This window comes from Notamacropus eugenii, chromosome 2 (assembly GCF_028372415.1).
Source record: "Notamacropus eugenii isolate mMacEug1 chromosome 2, mMacEug1.pri_v2, whole genome shotgun sequence".
NCBI classification, from domain to species: Eukaryota; Metazoa; Chordata; class Mammalia; order Diprotodontia; family Macropodidae; genus Notamacropus; species Notamacropus eugenii.
The window spans coordinates 314998659-315017507 of NC_092873.1; the positions used below are offsets into that span (position 1 = coordinate 314998659).

The 18849-nt window shown below is 35.0% G+C and overlaps 1 protein-coding gene across 1 annotated transcript in view; it reads right to left on the reverse strand.

Moving 5' to 3' along the window:
• DNAH9 (dynein axonemal heavy chain 9) overlaps positions 1-18849 on the reverse strand; it is a 459447-nt gene that overhangs the window by 345166 nt on the left and 95432 nt on the right. The window contains exons 14-18 of the mRNA XM_072645065.1: positions 17022-17263; positions 15785-15920; positions 6516-6709; positions 5993-6417; positions 2359-2581 (exon numbers count right to left, since the gene is read on the reverse strand). Coding sequence (XP_072501166.1) covers positions 2359-2581; positions 5993-6417; positions 6516-6709; positions 15785-15920; positions 17022-17263 — 1220 coding nt within the window. The remainder of the gene's footprint in view (positions 1-2358; positions 2582-5992; positions 6418-6515; positions 6710-15784; positions 15921-17021; positions 17264-18849) is intronic.

The following is an 18849-nucleotide window of genomic DNA, read 5'->3' on the forward strand; positions in this document are numbered from 1 at the left end:
CAAAATTTCAACTTAGCTCTGATCTTTTCATCAGGAATTCTTGAAAGTCCTTTATTTCATTCAATATTATTTTTTGCTCTGGAGGATTATACTCATTTTTTCTGGGCTGGTCATTCTTGATTGTAATCCTAGCTCTTTTGCCCTCTGGAATATCATATTCCAGCCCTCCAATCCTTGAATGTACATTATCCTTCCTTGGCTTCATGAGATTTGAATTATCTCCTTCTGGTGCTTTCAATATTTTCTTCTTTTACCTCTGGAATTTGTTTGTAACATTCCTGGAAGGTTTCACTTTTTAATTTCAGGAGATGATCAGTGATTTTTTTTCAATTTCTATTTTATTTTCTGGCTCTATGGTATCAGGGCAGTTTTCCCCAATAATTTCTTGACATATGAAGTCTAGGCTTTGATAAAATCATCTCTCCTTGATCTATTTTCCAGATTTTTCCACTGAGATATTTCATGTTTTCCTCTATTTTTTTTTTCATTTTTTTCATCTTGTTTTATTGTTTCATGATGTCTTATGGAGTCATTAGCTTCCACTTGCCCAATTCTAATTTTTAAGGAATTATTTTCTTCAGTTAGTTTTTGTTACCTCCTTTGCCATTTTACCAATTTTACTTTTTAAGGAGTTTTTTTATTCAGTGAATTTTAGTACATTTTTTTCCATTTGGTCATTTCTGCTTTTTAAGAAGTTCTCTTCAGGGGCAATGAGGTAGCACAGAGGATAAAGTGGGCATGGAGTAAGGAAGATCTGAGTTCAAATTTAGCCTTAAAAACTTACTAGCTGTGTGACCTGTCCATTTGCCTCAGTTTCCCAATCTATAAAATGAACTGGAGAAGTAAATGGCAAACCTCTCTAATATCTTTGCCAAGAAAATCCCAAATGGGGTCATGAATAATTGGACATGACTGAAACAACTGAACAAGAATAATAACAAAATCTCTTCAGTAAATTTTTATACATCTTTTCCCATTTGGCTCATTTGCTTTTTTAAGAAGTTATTCTCTTTAGTGAATTTTTGTGCCTTTATAACCATTTGGCCTATTCTGTTGTTTAAAGTGTTATTTTCTTCAGTATTTTTTGTGCTTTCTTTACCAAGCTATTGACCCTTTTTTCATTATTTCCTTACATTACTCCCATTTCTTTTCCCAACTTTCCTCTACCTCTCTTATTTGATTTTAACAAGCCTTTTGGAAATGTTTCATTAATTCTTTTACGGTCTGAGACCAATTCAGTTTTATTTTCAGGTTTTGAATGTAGCTGTTTTGACTTTGTTGTCTTTTGAGTTTGTGTTTTAACCTTCCCTGTCACCATCATGACTTTCTATGATCAGGTTCTTTTTTTTGTAGTTGTTGTTTATTCATTTTTGCAGTATCTTTCTTGACTTGTAACTTTATGTTAAAGTTGATCTGTGCTCCTGGGGTAGAGAGGGAACAGTCCCAACCTTCAGGGTTTTCATCATACTGTTTTCAGAGTTAATTCTGGAGACCTGTGAATTTCTTCTAAGATGCTATGATCCAAGAAGAGTTGTGGTCAGTGCTCTCTGGGCCTGGTCTGTGAGTGGCCACAAGCACTCTTTCCTACTCTAGAACTAGGAACTAGGTCCTAGTTCTACTGTGGTCACATGACATGGTGTGCTAGTGCTCTTCCTCACCTTGGGACTGCAACCTGGAACTTAGAAAAAAGTGTCTCTGTTATTTCCTGACTAGTTATCTGACTTCCTTGAAGCTACTGCTGCTGACTTGCTGCGACATGGCCTGTGCTGGACTGCTTTTCACTTTCACTCCAGTGAGACACACCTTTTTTTGCTGACTTTCTTGTGCTTGATAGTTATTTGACCCTGTCCTTTTATTGGTTCTGCCCTTCCAGAATTCATTTTGAGGCATTATTTTAAAGTTGTTTGGATGGGAATTTGGGAGAGCTCAGGCAAATCCTTGCCTTTTTTCTGCTTTCTTGGCTCTGCCCTTATACACATTTTTTAGCATTTGATTGTACATTTTCTCCTCTTCTTATTGCTTATTTTTATTTTTGGCATTCATTTCATTCTAATACTAAAAAGTTTTGTCCACTCCAAAACCAGATGCCTATTACAGTGCCAATATGTCCATTGAACAGTTTTTATGTATATAGTCTTTAATTAACCCTCAAATCCTTAGTTTCTCTTTCACCCCAAATCACCTCATTATGAAATCTTGATATATATATATATATATATATATATATATATATATATATATATATATATATATATATATATATATATATATGTATATATACATATATACATATATATATATACCTAATTATATTTTTCTTGAATTTGCCATTCATGATTAGAAAAACCTTGTACTTACCTCTAGCTGTTTAAACACTGCATCAGGCAATTCTTGTTCATAGATCTTCAATAATTCAATTGTGTGTTTCAAGGGCTCAAACATTTCATCTGTGCTACTCTGTCGTTCCTTAAGAGCCACAAGGAGTCTCATAGTAGCAACCAAACCAGTGAAATCACCTTTTTCTACCCTCTTGCTCAAACCACTCTCACCATTTCTTATGAAGACTTCCAGGTCTGCCAAGCTAAGCAGAATTAACATTAAGTGAGATCACCTCTCTTTATGTAGCATATTATTGCTTCAAGAAGCCTATCACATAGTAGGTATTTAACAAATATTTTATAAACTGATTCACAATCTGTATGATGCAATATAGAAAATGTGCTTTTAGGATGGCAAAATATCAGCGTTTGAAGGGCTCTTGGAAATCATATAATTCAACCCTCTCATTTTACAGAGGAGTAATCAAGACCTGGAAAAATTAAATAAGTTGCCCAAGGTCAAAAGGTACTCACTGATACAGGTCTCTTTATTTCTGATAAAAGTTCTTCCCATTACAAATACAGTCACCTTGCTTCTTCCTTTTAGGAAATGAATGCTTAAATGCAAACTGTTTGATTACTTATCAACAACTATTTGTTAGAGATTTTTGACTAGTAAATAATAACCTAATGATAGATTTTAAATCTTAGGCTCATAGATTTTTTAAGCTAATGCCACCACATTTTCTTTTGCTCAACCATCCTTCTTCAGTCTTTTGGTATTTTTATTGAAGAGGAACAGGGAGTGTAATTGCTATTCCACTTTTAGAATCAATGAATTTCAGAGTTGTAAGGGATCTCAGTGTTCATCCAGTTCAATTTACATTTAAAAAAGAATGACCTCTACAACATACCAAATGCATGCTCATCCATCCTTTCTTGAAGGCTCACAATGAAGGATAGAAGGGAGAGCATATTTAGAGAAGGGGTAATCAGAGTTGAAGGCATTATGGGGTGGAGGGAGGGGAGAGATGAGGGATGGGGAGAAAATTTGGAACTCAAAATTTTGTCGAAATGAATGTTGAAAATTAAAAATGAACAAACATTAAAAAAAGGCTTACAATGAGGGAGAATGTACTATCTCAGAAAACAGCTGATTCCATTTTTGGATAGGTCTAATTATTAATAAGTTTTTTCTTATACAAAATGTAAATTTGTCTTTTTGCACCTTCTATCCATTGCTCTGAATCTAAAACCTCTTCTAAATGAGAGCCCTTCAAATGTAGGATCTTCCCAGCTTCCCATGAACTTTTAGATTAGTACAGAGCTAGACTGTCTATGATCATTTTAGAATGGGACTATATTCAAACTAGATCAGAAGAAAATGGCATTGAGGAATACAGGACTTTTCTGATCAATATATGTTCCTGCATGAGAAATAGACCATCCACTCCCCATATATCTACCCCAGCAAAATCCCAATGTCTGCACCAGATCAAATAATTATCAAGAAACTGGATGAAAGAAACTACTTTAAGTGACTTTTTCTATCCCAGAAATGCATGAAAGATACCCAGAGGCCTACAGAAAATAGGAATGGTTGCTACTAGCAAAGCCAGCACCAGTGCAGGGTAGTTTGACCACAGACTGCCTAGGGGCAGTTGTACTATATAAGGCTCTGGGTTCAGAGGCAGCAAGAACAGAGGCTTCCCCTGAGTAAGCCCTATTGTGGAGACCTGGGAAGCCTGGGGGAGCTGTAGTAGAGAGCAACAAGGACAATGACATAACAAAAATGAGGACACTCCAAGTCCAGGGGCTCTATAGTCCCCAGAAATGTCAAAAGATGCCTGAGAAGGCCCTAAATATCCACTACTATGAAATTCAAAGGAATCCAGGAAGCCTTAGGATTTTCCCAGAAGGTAGAGGGCAGTGAAGAAATCCAGGGAATTCAGAGGAACACTAAACAGGGCTGACCAGTAGAGCAGGGAGTCCCTGATTCAGAAACCAGAGGTAAAAATATAAGTAAATCAGAAAAAATACTGAACAGTAGGAAAAATTATTGTAGAAATGTATAACTATTCATCATGATGATGTAGTGCTAACATTCTAATAAGAGAAGAAGAACTCGGCAGCTCTTAAGAATCTTAATGTTCTTTATGTTCAAAGGGCTATAAAACTATGTATACCCTTTGATCCAGCAACACCACTACTAGGTTTGTATCCCAAAAGAGATAAAAAACCCAAAAAACAAAAGGACCTACATGTACAAAAATATTTATAGCAGCTCTTTCTGGTGACAAAGAATCAGAAATTAAGGAGATGGCCATCAATTAGGGAATGTCTAAACAAGTTGTGATATATGACTGTGATGCAATACTCTTGTGATATAAGAAATGATAAGAAGGATGCTTTAAGAAAAACCTGGAAAGACTGACATTAACTAATGCAGAATATGAAATAAGTAGAACCAGGAAAACACTGTACACAAATCACTCATTACAGCTTTACTTTCTTTAACATCCTCTGCACTTTTCATGGGCCACCTGAAATCCTTTGGTATGCTGTAAGCAGCCTGTGGGCCATATGTTGTGCATGTCTGCTCTGCTCCTTTGCAGTCTCCTTTGCTGGTCCTTCATTCATGTCATGCCAACTAATCACATGTATCCCTCAAAGCTCTGTCTTTGGATCCCTTCTCTCTTTTTTTTTAACTTTATGCAATTTTATTTGGTGATTTTATTAGCTCCTATTGGTTAAATTATTATTTTTATGCAGGTGATCCCCAGATACACATATCCAGACGATAACTTTGCTGAGTTACATCTACACATTTGCAACTGCCTCTTGGATGCTCTCACTTAGCTCAGATCCTACATCCTACAGAAGGCTATGAGATGCTAATGCTTTCCCCTTTCAGATTATCTTTATCATCTACTCTGTTCATATCTTGTGTTACTACTCATATGCTGTCTAATTCATTAGGATGTATGCTCCATGAAGATAAGAATTGGTTATTTTTTTTTGTCTTTTGCCTTTCTTTGTAGTCCAAGAACTTTGGACAGTGTCTGGTACATAGAGCTTAACAAATGCTTTTTGATTGACTAAATAATAAGCATTTTTCATCAATCTGCTTGGTTTTATGTGGATTTTTAGGCCAATCTATTTTAAGTAATTATGGATCTCACTAAAGAGATGGAATGTTTTCAGGTTTGGTGCAATTGGCAGAGTATGATCCACAAATGAGATCACCCGGAGGACATGCTCCTTCTTCAAGGTGGATGTTGAGGAAGGACATTCTCCATAAAAATGTTGAACATACAACTCCCAGTTTTATACTTCACTGAATATTAATAATCAATGATTCACTGAATAATTATCTTTGTTGTTGCATTTATCAAGGAGTCTTGTATGATCTGATCATAGGTATGATTCTCCCTGATCTCCAACAGCTTTCAAGGCTGAATTTTGCTCTCTGAATCAAATACTTTTTTTAAATAAACAATCAAGCACAGGCATATTCTCTGTGCCTTTCAATCAATTGTGTGACTATAAATGTGATGTATTTTAGAAAAGTGTTTCTGAAAGCCTAACTATTTTTAAACATCTAGTTTTCCAGGAGCCACACACAAAGAATAAAATGAAAAAGGTAAAAGGGAAAGAGACATAGACAACGTTACCTGTGTGTGACATGATCAATGAGATGTTGTTTAAGCATGAGGCTCCATCTCTTAATTACATTCAAGAGAGACATCTTAAATGGACGAATATCAATTTTCATCCAGTTGTCAAAAATCTTGAAAGGCTCCAGCTGATTCACCTCTTCATAGATCTTTTCATAGGAATCAATCTGCAATTTAAATTGCTGAAGAGTGGGAGGATTCTCAGGGATCCTGTCTTCTCCATGGGCTTCTAACTCCTCTGTAGTGAGCATATGTCCATATAATAGAAAATGCCGCATAAATTCCTTCCGGTCATCCATGTAAAGGAAAGAGTACTGATCAAAGGAGTTCCGATAGTCACAGCAGGTGGTCATCATACTCTTGACTCTTTCATTTAATAGATCCCTAAGGTTTGACAAATCTCCTATATCTTCTATGTCAGCCTATGAAAGAGATGAAATTAGAAAATCAAGATTACAAATACATTTTGAAATATTACTCTAAATATGGGAGGGTGAAATGATGGCTGCCAAGTCAGTACCTGGTAATGAGGGGAACTTTTCTGAGCAAGCCGTGGGACCATAGAAGATATTTTGAAAATATCATTGATAAGTCCCTCAACAATAGTATGAAAACCATCTTTAGCAGTGCTGTCCAGAGAGGGATAAAAGATTAGTTCTTGTATAACTAGGTCCAGCTGTGCCTCAAAAAAGGGAGGAAGTCTGGCTTTAGAATCTGAAAAAGCAAAAGGAGTCAAGGTAAATGAATAAAAAAGGGAACATATAATATAAAAAAGCTAAAAAAAAGTACATATTACAATAGTATTATAATATACACTCAAAGAGATGACACACAATTCCAAGTGGATTCTCTTTATCTCTCCCATCAATGAAGAAGAAGAACCCTAAACCATATGCACACAGTCATGAGCAGGATTTGCTAGAAGAGAAAAAACTCTAAAGGAGTTTCTGCACACAGTGGTTATGTGAGCAAAGTGAATCTGTAGCTGGGCTAAAATGAGTCCACTACTAGTTGAATACCAAAAATTTCTAGAACTAAGCCAGAAATTTCACGAGTATCAAAGTTGTGGTGTTGGAGGGGAGGTGGGGTTTCATAGTGCAGCAAGGCAGATACAGACCAAGAGGAGTTATCACAGAAAGAAAGGGCATGGATCACCAAGGGAAAAAAGAGAGCAGCTGATTAAAATTGTCCTGGGACCTCTGAGAGCAGTGCATGAAGTAGACCCAACCAATTAGTACTCTTTTTTAATGTGAAGAAACCTGGGTAGAAGAAGGGAAGGGAAAGGAGGAAATGGAACTCCCTCAGAGATGTACTGCAACTGTTCCTGTGCTAACTGCCTGTGTTTGAGTTCATTTTGGGGTCTTTACATGAAAGACTATAGAAGATCTCTGACAGAGCTAGAAGTAAGTCACATTCAGATGTTCCCTGGATTAGTGCTGAGTTATCACTGAGTACTGATGCAAAGAACCCATAACTGTGTGAGTCATATAGGCTATTCCCACCCTGGTAAAGATAAATGTATTATTTGCTAAAACTCTACAAAATGTGGGTGAGATCTTATGGACCACTTATGTTTGGTTATAGAAGATCAAATCTGTGAAAGCTTTCGATAGAGTGTAATGGACTAGGCATCAAAAGACCTGTGTCCTATTTCTAACTCTGCCATTAACTAGCTATGTGACCTGGGACACGTCATTCTGGAATCAGTTTATTCATCTAGAAGATAGGAGTTTGGACAAAATTATTTTTAAATTTGTTTTTTCAGGTTTAGCCTTAGCATTAAGATAATTATTTCCTCTGTAATTTCACATCTGTAAATCAACTTGCGAATTGTGTTATGTATTAATAGCTTTAGAGGTTCAAAGGACAGAATCTTATCAGGTGTGAAAATAACAGAAATAGTACATAATCTGACCAATGATTTTTTTTTTCACAAAAAGAATGCAACTAAAATAATTGCTTAAGTCAGAGGTGTGAAACATGAGGAAAACTCCTCAGTGCTATCTAAACCAGATTAAAATGTAGTTGGGAAATAAATAACAAAATAAAAAAAAAATTCAATGTAACATGGATAATGTTAATATGAAGTTTTGTAAGTCAACATACAGCCCTCAAGAATCATTAATGTACTGTTCAGTGGCCTCCTTTTTATTTGAGTTTGACACCACTGGTTTAAATCACTATCAGATCTCTATTATATTACTTTATTTTACAAACTTAAAAATGTTATTCAGATTTGAAGAAATACAGACATTCAAGAAAACATTAAATATCTTACTTAAGCAAATTTAAATTGTTGTCGATCACTGTTCAACTAATCACGCCTTTGCTCTCTATTCAATCATAAATAATGATTGAGTATAGAAACTAAGCTTAGTGATACAAACATATGTGACCCAGTCCCTGATTATGCATGAATAACTACAATGTAAGGCAATATGTTTTAAATGCCACAATTACGTACACAAAAAAGCTTTGTGTGACTTTAGAGGAAAGAGAGTTCACTTATGCCTATTGTGATCAGAGAAAGACTTCACTGAAGGAGGTAACATTTACACTTGGCCTTGGAAAATGGTTATAATTTAAATAGATGAAGGAGAGAAAATGGTAAGATGCGGGAATGGAATGAGAAAGGCCAAAGAGGCAGAAAGGTACGAGTTGGAAGAGCAAAAGTCAGCTATTACAGTTTGGTTGAAATATAGGGTACTAATTTTAATTTCCCTTTTGTCAGGAACTATGTGGTTCTCCCTTTTTATTTTTTCTTTTCTTCCTATTACGTATAAAAATTTATCCCCATAACTTTTAGAAGTTACATAATAATAACATATAGGGGACATATAATGTATAATAATATAAGGGTTACATAACAGAAAAATATGTAATTCTGTCCATACATTAATTCTGTAGCTAGGTGGCAGTGTGGATAGAGCCCTGGGTTTGGAATCAGGAAGACTTATCTTCCTTAGTTCAAATCTGGTCTCAGGCATTTACTAGCTGTGTGATCCTGGGCAAGTCATTTAACCCTGCTTGCTTCAGTTTCTTCATCTGTAAAATGAACTGGAGAAGGGAATGGCAAACCACTCCAGTATTTTTAGCAAGAAAACCCCAAATAAGATAATAAAGAGTCAAATGTGACAGAACAATAAAAATTTATTAACTTCACTTTCGACTTATAGGAGATCTCTTCCTCAAAAGAAGCAATGTCAAAATCAGGCTGGTTGCTTCCCTACCCTTCACCTAGTTCCACTTGATACGTCTCTTATACATATCCATTTCTCATATCTATGCTTTTGCATGGGTTATCTTCACACCTGGAACTTACTCCTTTTTTACCTCCATATTTTTTAATACTTCCAGGTTCAAAACATGTCATATTCTATGGCAACCTTTACCTAATCCCCCTAGTTATGTGTTCTGCCTTTTCAAAGATTGTTTATTTTTACCAACACATTATCTAATATTTCTATATATTTAATACATTTATAAATTATACATATCATATTTTATACATTAACCATGATAGTAATAATAACAGTTCATGTTTATATACCATCTATTAATTATCAGTTACTGCACCAAATGCTTTACAAACATCTCAACTGATCCTCACAATAACCTTGTGAGGTAGGTGCTGTTATTGCTATTTTACAGATAAGGAAACTGGGACAAATAGTGATTTGCTCAGAGTCACTTATTAAGTGTCTGAAACTGGATTTGAAATCAGGTCTTCTTTTTTTTCCCTAAAAATTTAATATTTGTTTTCGGTTTTCAACAATCACCTCTATTAGTTCCAAATTTTCTCCCTCTCCCTTCCCAAGACAGCATGCAATCTTATATGGGTTCTACATATGCATTCCTATTAAACACGTTTTCACATTACGCTTCTTGCATGAAAAAAAAAAAAAACTAAATGAATAGGAGAAACCACGAGAAAAGCAAAACATAGCTAAGGAGAAAATGATCTGCTTTATTCTGTGTTCTGACTCCATAGTTCTTTCTCTGGATGTGGATGACATTTTGCTTCATGAGTCCTTTGGAAATGTTTTTGGTCATTGCATTGCTGTGAAGGACTGTCTATCAAAAACAATCCTCGCACACTGTGGCTGTTACTGTATATAATGTTTTTCTACTCTGCTCATTTTACTCAGCATCAGTTCATATAAGTCTTTCCTGGTTTTTATGAAGTCTTCCTGTTAGTCATTTCTTACAGCACGATAGTATTTCATTACATTCATATACACAACTTGTTCAGTCATTCCCCAATTAATGGCCATCCCTTCAATTTCCAGTTCTTGGTCACCACATAAAGAGCTGCTATAAATATTTTTTGTACATGTGGGTCCTTTTCTCATTTTTAAAATCTATTGGGATATAGCCCTAGAAGTGGTATTGCTGAATCAAAGGGTATGTACATTTTTATAGCCCTTTGAACATAGTTCCAAATTACTCTGCAAAATGGTTGGATAAGCTCACAGCCCCACGAACAATGAATTGGTGTTCCAACTCTCCCACATCTTCTCCAACATTTATCATTTTCCTGTGTTTTTCATAAAACCAACTCTTAGCTTTGTTTATTAGCTCAACATTTTCTTAATTTCAATTTTTCCTAATATCCCTTTGGTTTTCAGTGTTTCCAATTTGGTGTTTAATTGTGGATTTTCAATTTGTTCTTTTTCTAGTTTTTCCGATGCATGCCCAATTCACTGATTTCCTCTTTCTCTATTTTATTCATGTAAGCATTCAGTGATATAAAACTTCTCCTAAGAATTGTTTTCACTGCATCCCCTAAGTTTTGGCAGGTTGTCTCATTATTGTCATTCTCTTGAATGAAGTTGTTGATTGTTTCTATTATTTGCCATTCGACCCACTCATTCTTTAGGATTAGATTATTTAGTTTTGAAATTGTCTTCCTGATTCCAGGCCTGGTGCACCACCCACTGTGCCCCCTATATTTATAACTTGTAACCCAAGGAGAATGTAACCTCTTTGAGAGCAGAATCTTTTACTTGTCTTTGTGTTACTATTACTTTAGTATGTTGAGTTGCACATTGTAGGCACTGAACAAGTGCTTGTTGATTGGGTCAAGTCCCTGATTCTTGGGGTTCTCTTGGACCAACATATATGTAAATTTGTTCCCATCTTGTGGTAGAACATCCCAAGCTCATATTGGTTTGATCAACCATAGCTGGAAACACTATAACTTGACTCTAGCATTGTAATATCATTTTGATCCTCTTCAAGAATGAAGGACAACAACCAACCAATCATTCTGCCTACACACTTCCACCTGGTCTGGAAGTCTGGAGACTAGTTTCTGCGCACTGTCCATGTTCCTTCTGTTGTGGCCATGCCACTCTATAGCAGAATCTCAGTCTTGCTCCCTGGTCATATTAGGGTCCTCACATGTTCTTGACCTGACCTGGCCTGTTTTGTGCCATGGATACATCACATCTAAATCTGAATTCTGATATCTTCCAACTTTCATAAAAATCCTTAACATATTCCAAGTGAAGCCTAGCTACAGCTCCCACAGCAGTTCATTGACTCTATCACTAAAATCTGTAACTACCTAGCTACACCTTTAGAGTCATTAATTGCCTTTTTAACTTAACTTTCTATTTCCTTAAGATATTTTTAAACTGTGTATTATTATTTTTTTTGTTTATTCAGTCACCATGATTTCCTCCAGTGTCCATCCCTCTTTTCTGCTGAGTCAACCCATATAATAATATTTTTTAAAGGAAAAAAGAGGGAAAAATCAGCATAATTCATTAATGCATAAGAAAACTAAAATTTTTGCAATTTACCACACTTAGAGACCTTCCAACTCTGCAAATGAATCAGGGAGGGTATCTTCTCAAATCTCTTCTTCAGAGTAATACCTATTCATTGTAATTTTACATTAACATTTGATGTGTGTGTGTGTGTGTGTGTGCGTGTGTGTGTGTGTGTGTGTGTGTGGTAGTTCTTTCTATTTACACTGTTCTAGTCATTGAGTATATTGTTTTATTGCCTTTGCTTACTTCACCCTGAATCACTTCATGTACTTTCCATGCTTCTCTGTAAATACCACATGCATAATAATGTTACATTTCATTCCAATGCCCCAATTTGTTTAGCCATTTCCCAGTCAATGGGCATCTGTTTTGTTTCTAGTTCTTTGCTTTCACAAAAGTGCAGGTATAGATATTTTGGTGTATGTGGAGGGCTTTCTTCTAATCAATAGTCTCATTGAAGTATAAGACTAGCGAAGAAATCACTAGATAAAGGGTATGGACATTTTAATTACTTTACTTACATAATTCCAAATTGCTCTTCAAAATGGTTATACTGATTCATTCCTCTAGCAACAACACACTAATGTACCTGACGTCTAATAACTCCTCCAACACTGACTATTTTCATCTTTTGTCATCTTTGCCAATTTGTAGGCTGAACTTTCAGTGTTCTTTTTATTTGAATTTCTCTTATTTTTATTGTTTTAGAGCATATGTTCATATGCTTGATTACTTTGAGAACCGTTTGTTTTTATCTATGGTTTGTGTATGTGTGTTTGTGTGTGTTTATTGTTTATTATATTGGATATTAAAACCTTCCCAGATAAATTTGATGCAAATATTTGTTTCCCATTTGACCACTTCCTTCTTATCCTTGGTGTACTAAATTTCTTTGTGCAGAAGCTTTTTAATTCCATAAAAAGTTATCTACTTTTACTTTTGAAATTGAATCTACCTTTTATTTGGTTAAGAATTAATTTACTACTCATATCTATGAAAGGTATATGATTCACTGTGCTACTAATTATTTCAGAGTATGATTTAGAAAGTATTATGAAACATGATGCAAAGACTGCTCACTAATTTTCTCAGTAGTATATTTTAAATGGGAAGATCTTTCCTAAGTAATTTATGTTTTCCAGTGTGTTGAACACCGTGTAACTCAGTTTCATTCTCCTCTTATTCCATCGATATGCTTCTCTAATTTTTTTACACAAAAATTGATGGTTTTTATGATTTCTGCTTATACTGTAGAATGAGGTCTTGAAGTGTGGTTCTCCTTTCATCTCTAGCTATTTTCATTATTTCCCTTAATATTCTAGATCTTTTATTTTTTCTAACTGAATTTTGTTATTTTCTCAAGTTCTGGAAAGTATCCCTGTGCCAACAGTTGGCATAGCATTTAAATGCAAATTAAATTCGTTGATATTGTCATTTTTATTACATTAATATAAGCCAGCCATGAGCAGTGACTATATATTCTTCCAGCTATGTTCTTATTTATTTCTTTAAGGAATACTTTGTAATTGTATCAACCCAAGTATTTTGAGGGTTGTGGTAGATTGATCCTTAGATATTTTCTGCATTTTATAGTTTTTATAGAATGAAATTACCTTTCTATTATTTCCTCTTGGACTTTGCTAATATTATAAAGAAATATTGTTAATTTTAAGGATTTATTTTATAGCTTAAAACTTTGCTGAAATTATTGTTTCAATTAGTACCTGTTAAGAACTATGATTTTTCTAAGTAAACTATTTTGTTATCAATATTGTTATAACAATAGATATAGTTTTATTCCCTCTCTGCCTGTATTTATATCTTTATTTTTCCCATCTTACTGCCATTTTCCATCAGTAAATCAAATGATAGCAGAGAGAGTGGGTATTCTTATTTTACATTTATATTTATTGGTAAAGTTACTAGTACCAGATATAGAAGTTGCACGTTGTGGTATTAGATATTTTTATGATGTTAAAAAGTCCATCTATGTCCACATTTTATAGGGATTTTTAGAATAAATGTATTTTCTCAAATAATTTTTTTGCATCTATTGAGATAATCATGTGGCTTTGGATTTTTTTTGTTGTTCTAAATATGGTTAAGACAATTGTCCTAATGTTGAACCATTCTTGCATCACTGATCCAAATCCAATTTAGTCTTGAATACTTTCTTAAAGATACTGCTTAGTAGGATTTTATTCAAAACTTTTGAATATTAATTCAAAGTAGATATTGTTCAATGTTGTTATCTTCCTGCCACTTTAAGTATTGAAAACATATTTGTCTCATAAAATGAATATGGAAGAGTGCTTTCTTTCTCAAATTTGAGAATAATATGTGTAGTATTGGCCCTAATTGTTTTTTTCAAAATTATAATAAAAGTTGTAATTCTTTCCTTCATTCTTTTCATTACTTATTTTCCAACTTTGTCTCTTCTATTTTCTTATTCTTTGATTTGTGCCCTTACACTTCTTTATTCTCTGTATTCATCATAGAAATAAACTTCTAATGGAACTATTTTGGGTCTCTTCTAAACACTTTCTGTGTTATAGCCTTATAGAGCTTGTCCCCGCCACCCCAGTCCCCTTTCTCTGTGGTACCTTACTCTTAGAAATACTAATTCATTCAGATGATTAAAAGGATATTGCCAGCTGTTAGAAAATTTCCTATATATCTCCTCCTATTGTGCAGTTCATTAACTTTTGCCCCTCCCATGGTCATCCTCCCCTGCATTTGCCTTGAAATCTCCTCCCTGGAGCCATGTGCTCTGCTGCCCTGGAAGTTTTGATTTTTCTTCTTCTGAGGCAGGATGAGCAGTTTCTCTATGTACTAAATCTTTATAAGGTCTCTATCTCCATTTATAGAATCTCTCTTCCCTAAGAGAGAGCTTATCATTGATACCCCTTCCCACCACTGAGTTCCTCTTTTTGCAGTCCCTCCCCCTTTACCTCCTCACTTATGTGGAAGAGACTGGGGAGCTTGTTTTCAGAAAGTTTTGATGAGGTAGGCTTAATGGAAGACCCATGTAAAAATCTGGAGTATGCTCAGACAAACATGCCAAAACTAACTTTGACCTGTCAACTACATGATGAAAAGAAGCTTTTTAGTTGGTTGTGGAATACTGGTATATTTTGAAAAAGGCACTTTTCAGCTAGAGACTGTTCTCTTGTGGGGTCTTTCTAGACTTTCTGGCATTGGAGAAAGAAAAAAAGCTGCTGAGTGAGGATTACCACATAGGGCAGGCGTAAGTCCCTCTCAGTTGAAGCCAGCACAAAGCTGTGTCTCTTTTGTTTCCATTCTTTCCTGCTTTTAAAAGGAGACTGGAGATGGTTATGATCTTGTGAGTTTCAGAAAGTCAAAAAAAGCAAGCCAGTGGCACTTCTGGGAGCAGAGTACATGCTAGTTTCGGGGTCAGTCATTTCAGTACTAATGCCTGGCAGAGCAATGTTCTGGACTCAGCCCCAGTGGTCACTGTGATTGTGAGACTGTCATATTTGGACATGAACTTGGAAGGATGATATGTAGAAATCTGCATTAAGTTGGAGTTCAGTCTCCCAAGAGACAAAGGTAGTATTGAGGAGGGTATACCCTGAAGTGATGGGGCAGGAGAAAATTTTGTACTCTTGTGCTTGCTATATTTGTTTGGAAAAGCTAATTGATGTTAGTTAGTTAAATGGAACTGAGGCATTAATTACTGATGGGAAATAGTGGGAGGTACATACCAGGAAATCACATAGGTAGAAAGTGTGGCTAATAAGAAATGAACACGTTAAAATTAAAGAATGATACAATGAAGTGGCAATGTAGTCAATCTTGCTATAAGTGGAACCTCTAGTATAAAAATCAGGTCCTCTGAATTTGGAGGGAACCTTAGATAGAGTCACCAACTGGGACTTTCATTATTTGATACCGTAGTTTTCAGGAAACAGATTCACCATCTTCCATCTAGGAGATTTTTTATCAATATCCATATTCCATAATAATCATTCACAGACAAAAAGTCATTTACCAGTGTTTTCCAGGAGATACTTGAGGGAAGATTCAATAGCAATGAATAATCCTTGAAGCACCATGTTATCAAGATAGTCAATGTAAGCCTTCCACTGAGTGGATGCTGAGTCTGCAAGGAAGAGATTCAGGTTTTCCTGGAAAAGAAAAAAAGCATGGAAGTATTGGCTCAGGTGACAGGATATAAATAATAAAGCGACAAATACCAGGTAGCCATTGCTTACTAAGGCATGCAGAAGTTAAGATCTGTATCACTGGAATGTGCATATCAATGAAATCATAGGCCTTTTAGTGTATTTTAAATTTATCCCCATATTTAATCCCTGAACATGACAGCAGGGCAGGTAGCAACAATGATGCATCAGGTTATAAGGTCTAACAATTAAATTATCCTTTTATTGGATAACGTTTATAATCCTGATAATTTTACTGTCATTGAACATAAGGCTGACTTTTTAACCTGGTGAGCTGTCCTCATTAGCCTAAACCTATGCAGAGAACAACCTTTGGTCTGTGCCTATTGTTTTCTGGACCTTTTTCTATTTACAGCTGTTTCTCTTGGTTTTATCAATAAGATTACTTACTCAAAATGAATATTCAGTCTTTGAGGACTAAATGTCATACTGATTAGTCACCAGTTAATGGATATTTCCCATTACTTGAAGTGGTTCACTGTAATTTTCTGCTATCCCATGTCTTCCCCACACAAAAGCAGATGCTCCCCATAAATTTGAAGTTCCTTAGAGAACACAAAGATATCTTTCCTCTTCCCTAGTTTGTCTAATTGGCTTTAGGTTATCACGAAGTTTATGGAGATGGAACAGTTTGATGTGTCTTAGCGTTCTGTGGCTGATGACACTATCTTTTCATTTAGTTTTCTTTGGGGTATTTCACATATAGGTTGAACCATGCCATGAACTTGAAGACTAAGCTTGACCATTCACTTTTGAAATGAATTGGTTTTAGTCCTTTTTATTTTAATATAAATTTAATATAATATAATTTTATAATAATATAAAAATATAAAATTTAATATAAATTTTTACCAATTGATTGAAAATTACAAAATTCAGTGATGTCTTTCATTTCTGAATTACCTATAGAATACACCCATTATGCATATACATATATAAATATACACACAGAAACTTTTATATATAAAACACAGGCCTCACTCTCTAGCTTCTTAATACCACTTTTCCCCATTCTTGGTAGGTGTGTTTGAATATAGTCATTACCTGAACAAGGGCATGGATCTTAAGGCCAGACTCTTTGATGAAAGAATAATATTTTTCCAGTTGTTCTTGGCGGTCTTCCAGATAAAGTAGAGATTCCTTTTTTCCATCTTTCCTCTTAAAAATGGGAGATTCCCAGCTTTTCATGATATTCTGAATTTCATCTACATTGTCTTTTGTTTTTTGAATCCTTTGTTCAAGATCATGGACGCTAGCAGTGATTTTTAGAACATAATCCCAAACACCTGCTCTCCCCCAAAAAGAAAGAAAGTCCATTGAAGTAGCTCAGTCTTACACAGATATTTAGATTTAACTGCCTTAAAGAAAATATAAGTTCAGTGATTCTCATATTTTTTTCCTTTTTTAACATCATGAGAAAGCAACTTACATCAAGAACTCAAAGAATCAGTGGAAAGCGACTAGGAGAAGAATCTTTATGCTTAGACCTCAGACTAATAACCAATTTAAAGTTTATCAATCAGTATTTAAACTATCAAGTAGGTACTCAGTCCCAAATAAAGTCATTTGAGGAGGAGATAGAGTAGCTACATAGACCAGTAGAGTGCCAGGCCTGGAATCAGGAAGAGTCATATTTCTGGTGTTTAAATCTGGCCTCAGATACTAGCTGTGCAACCCTGGGCAAATAACTTAACCCTGTTTGACTAAGTCTCCTCATCTGTAAAAAGGGATTGAGAAGGAAATGGAAGACCACTCTAGTATTTTTGACCAAGAAAACCCTAGATGGGGTCATGAAGAGTTGGACACTACTGAAATAACTGCAATAACAACAGCAAAACATTTGGGAAGGATCTGGAAGAGCTTCAAATGGCCCTTGGGCTGAAATGGTGTCACATGAAGCAATTAGAGAAAAAGCATGTAATCTGTAAAATTCAATGTATATACATCATCCTTTGGTATAGTCTCAAATGCATCTGTACTTCTGCATCCTGCGATGTAATTTATGTCCTACAAAAATGTTCCACAAAGAATCCAGCAAATATACTGGAGGCCTTCTCTAGAATTTAACATTTTGTGAGTTTAGGACATCACTCAGGCTGAACCTTGCTGTTGTTATATGGTCTACCTTTTCTGACCACACCTTTCTTAGATTTCTAGAACCTTTACTCTTTTTACTTCTTCTAAAAGAATATTTATTCCTAAGGAGTTTATTACTATTCAATTTTGTACAATTTTTCTATGAGGCAAGTGGGAGTAAGTACAATTTCATTTTATAAATGATAAAGGTTAACTTAAAGGTAATCTTCTTCCCCAGTATATCTACCACATAGTAGGTAATTGATAAATATTTGTTGAATTAGTTAATCCAGTCGAAAATTACTTAGGTCGTCTAATTCTTGGTCTTGGGCAACGATGTCACCTATGGACTTAGAAAACTGCAAAAATACATTGACTATGCTGTATTTTTTAATATTTATTTGGTTAAACATTTTCCAATTACATTTTAATCTGGTTCATGATGCACTCAGGAGTTTTGCCAGCCCAGTGAGTTTGAAACAGGGGTTCTATTCAAATCTACTCATTTTATAATTGAGGAAACTGAGGCCCAGAGAAAGGATGTGACTTGCCCAATGTCACACAAGGAGTAAGCGGCAGAAACAAATTATGAATCCAAGTTTTCTGACTCCAAATCTAGCACTCTTTCTCATCGGTCAGTTAGCTAGCATTTACTAAGCACCTTTCTACTTACTACTTCTAAAATAAAATACAAAATCCTTAATCTAACATTTAAAGCTCTTTATAGTATATCTTCCCCTGATCTTGGATCATGCCCTTAATGCTTTCTTTGTTTCAGTTAAACCAGTTGTTTCAA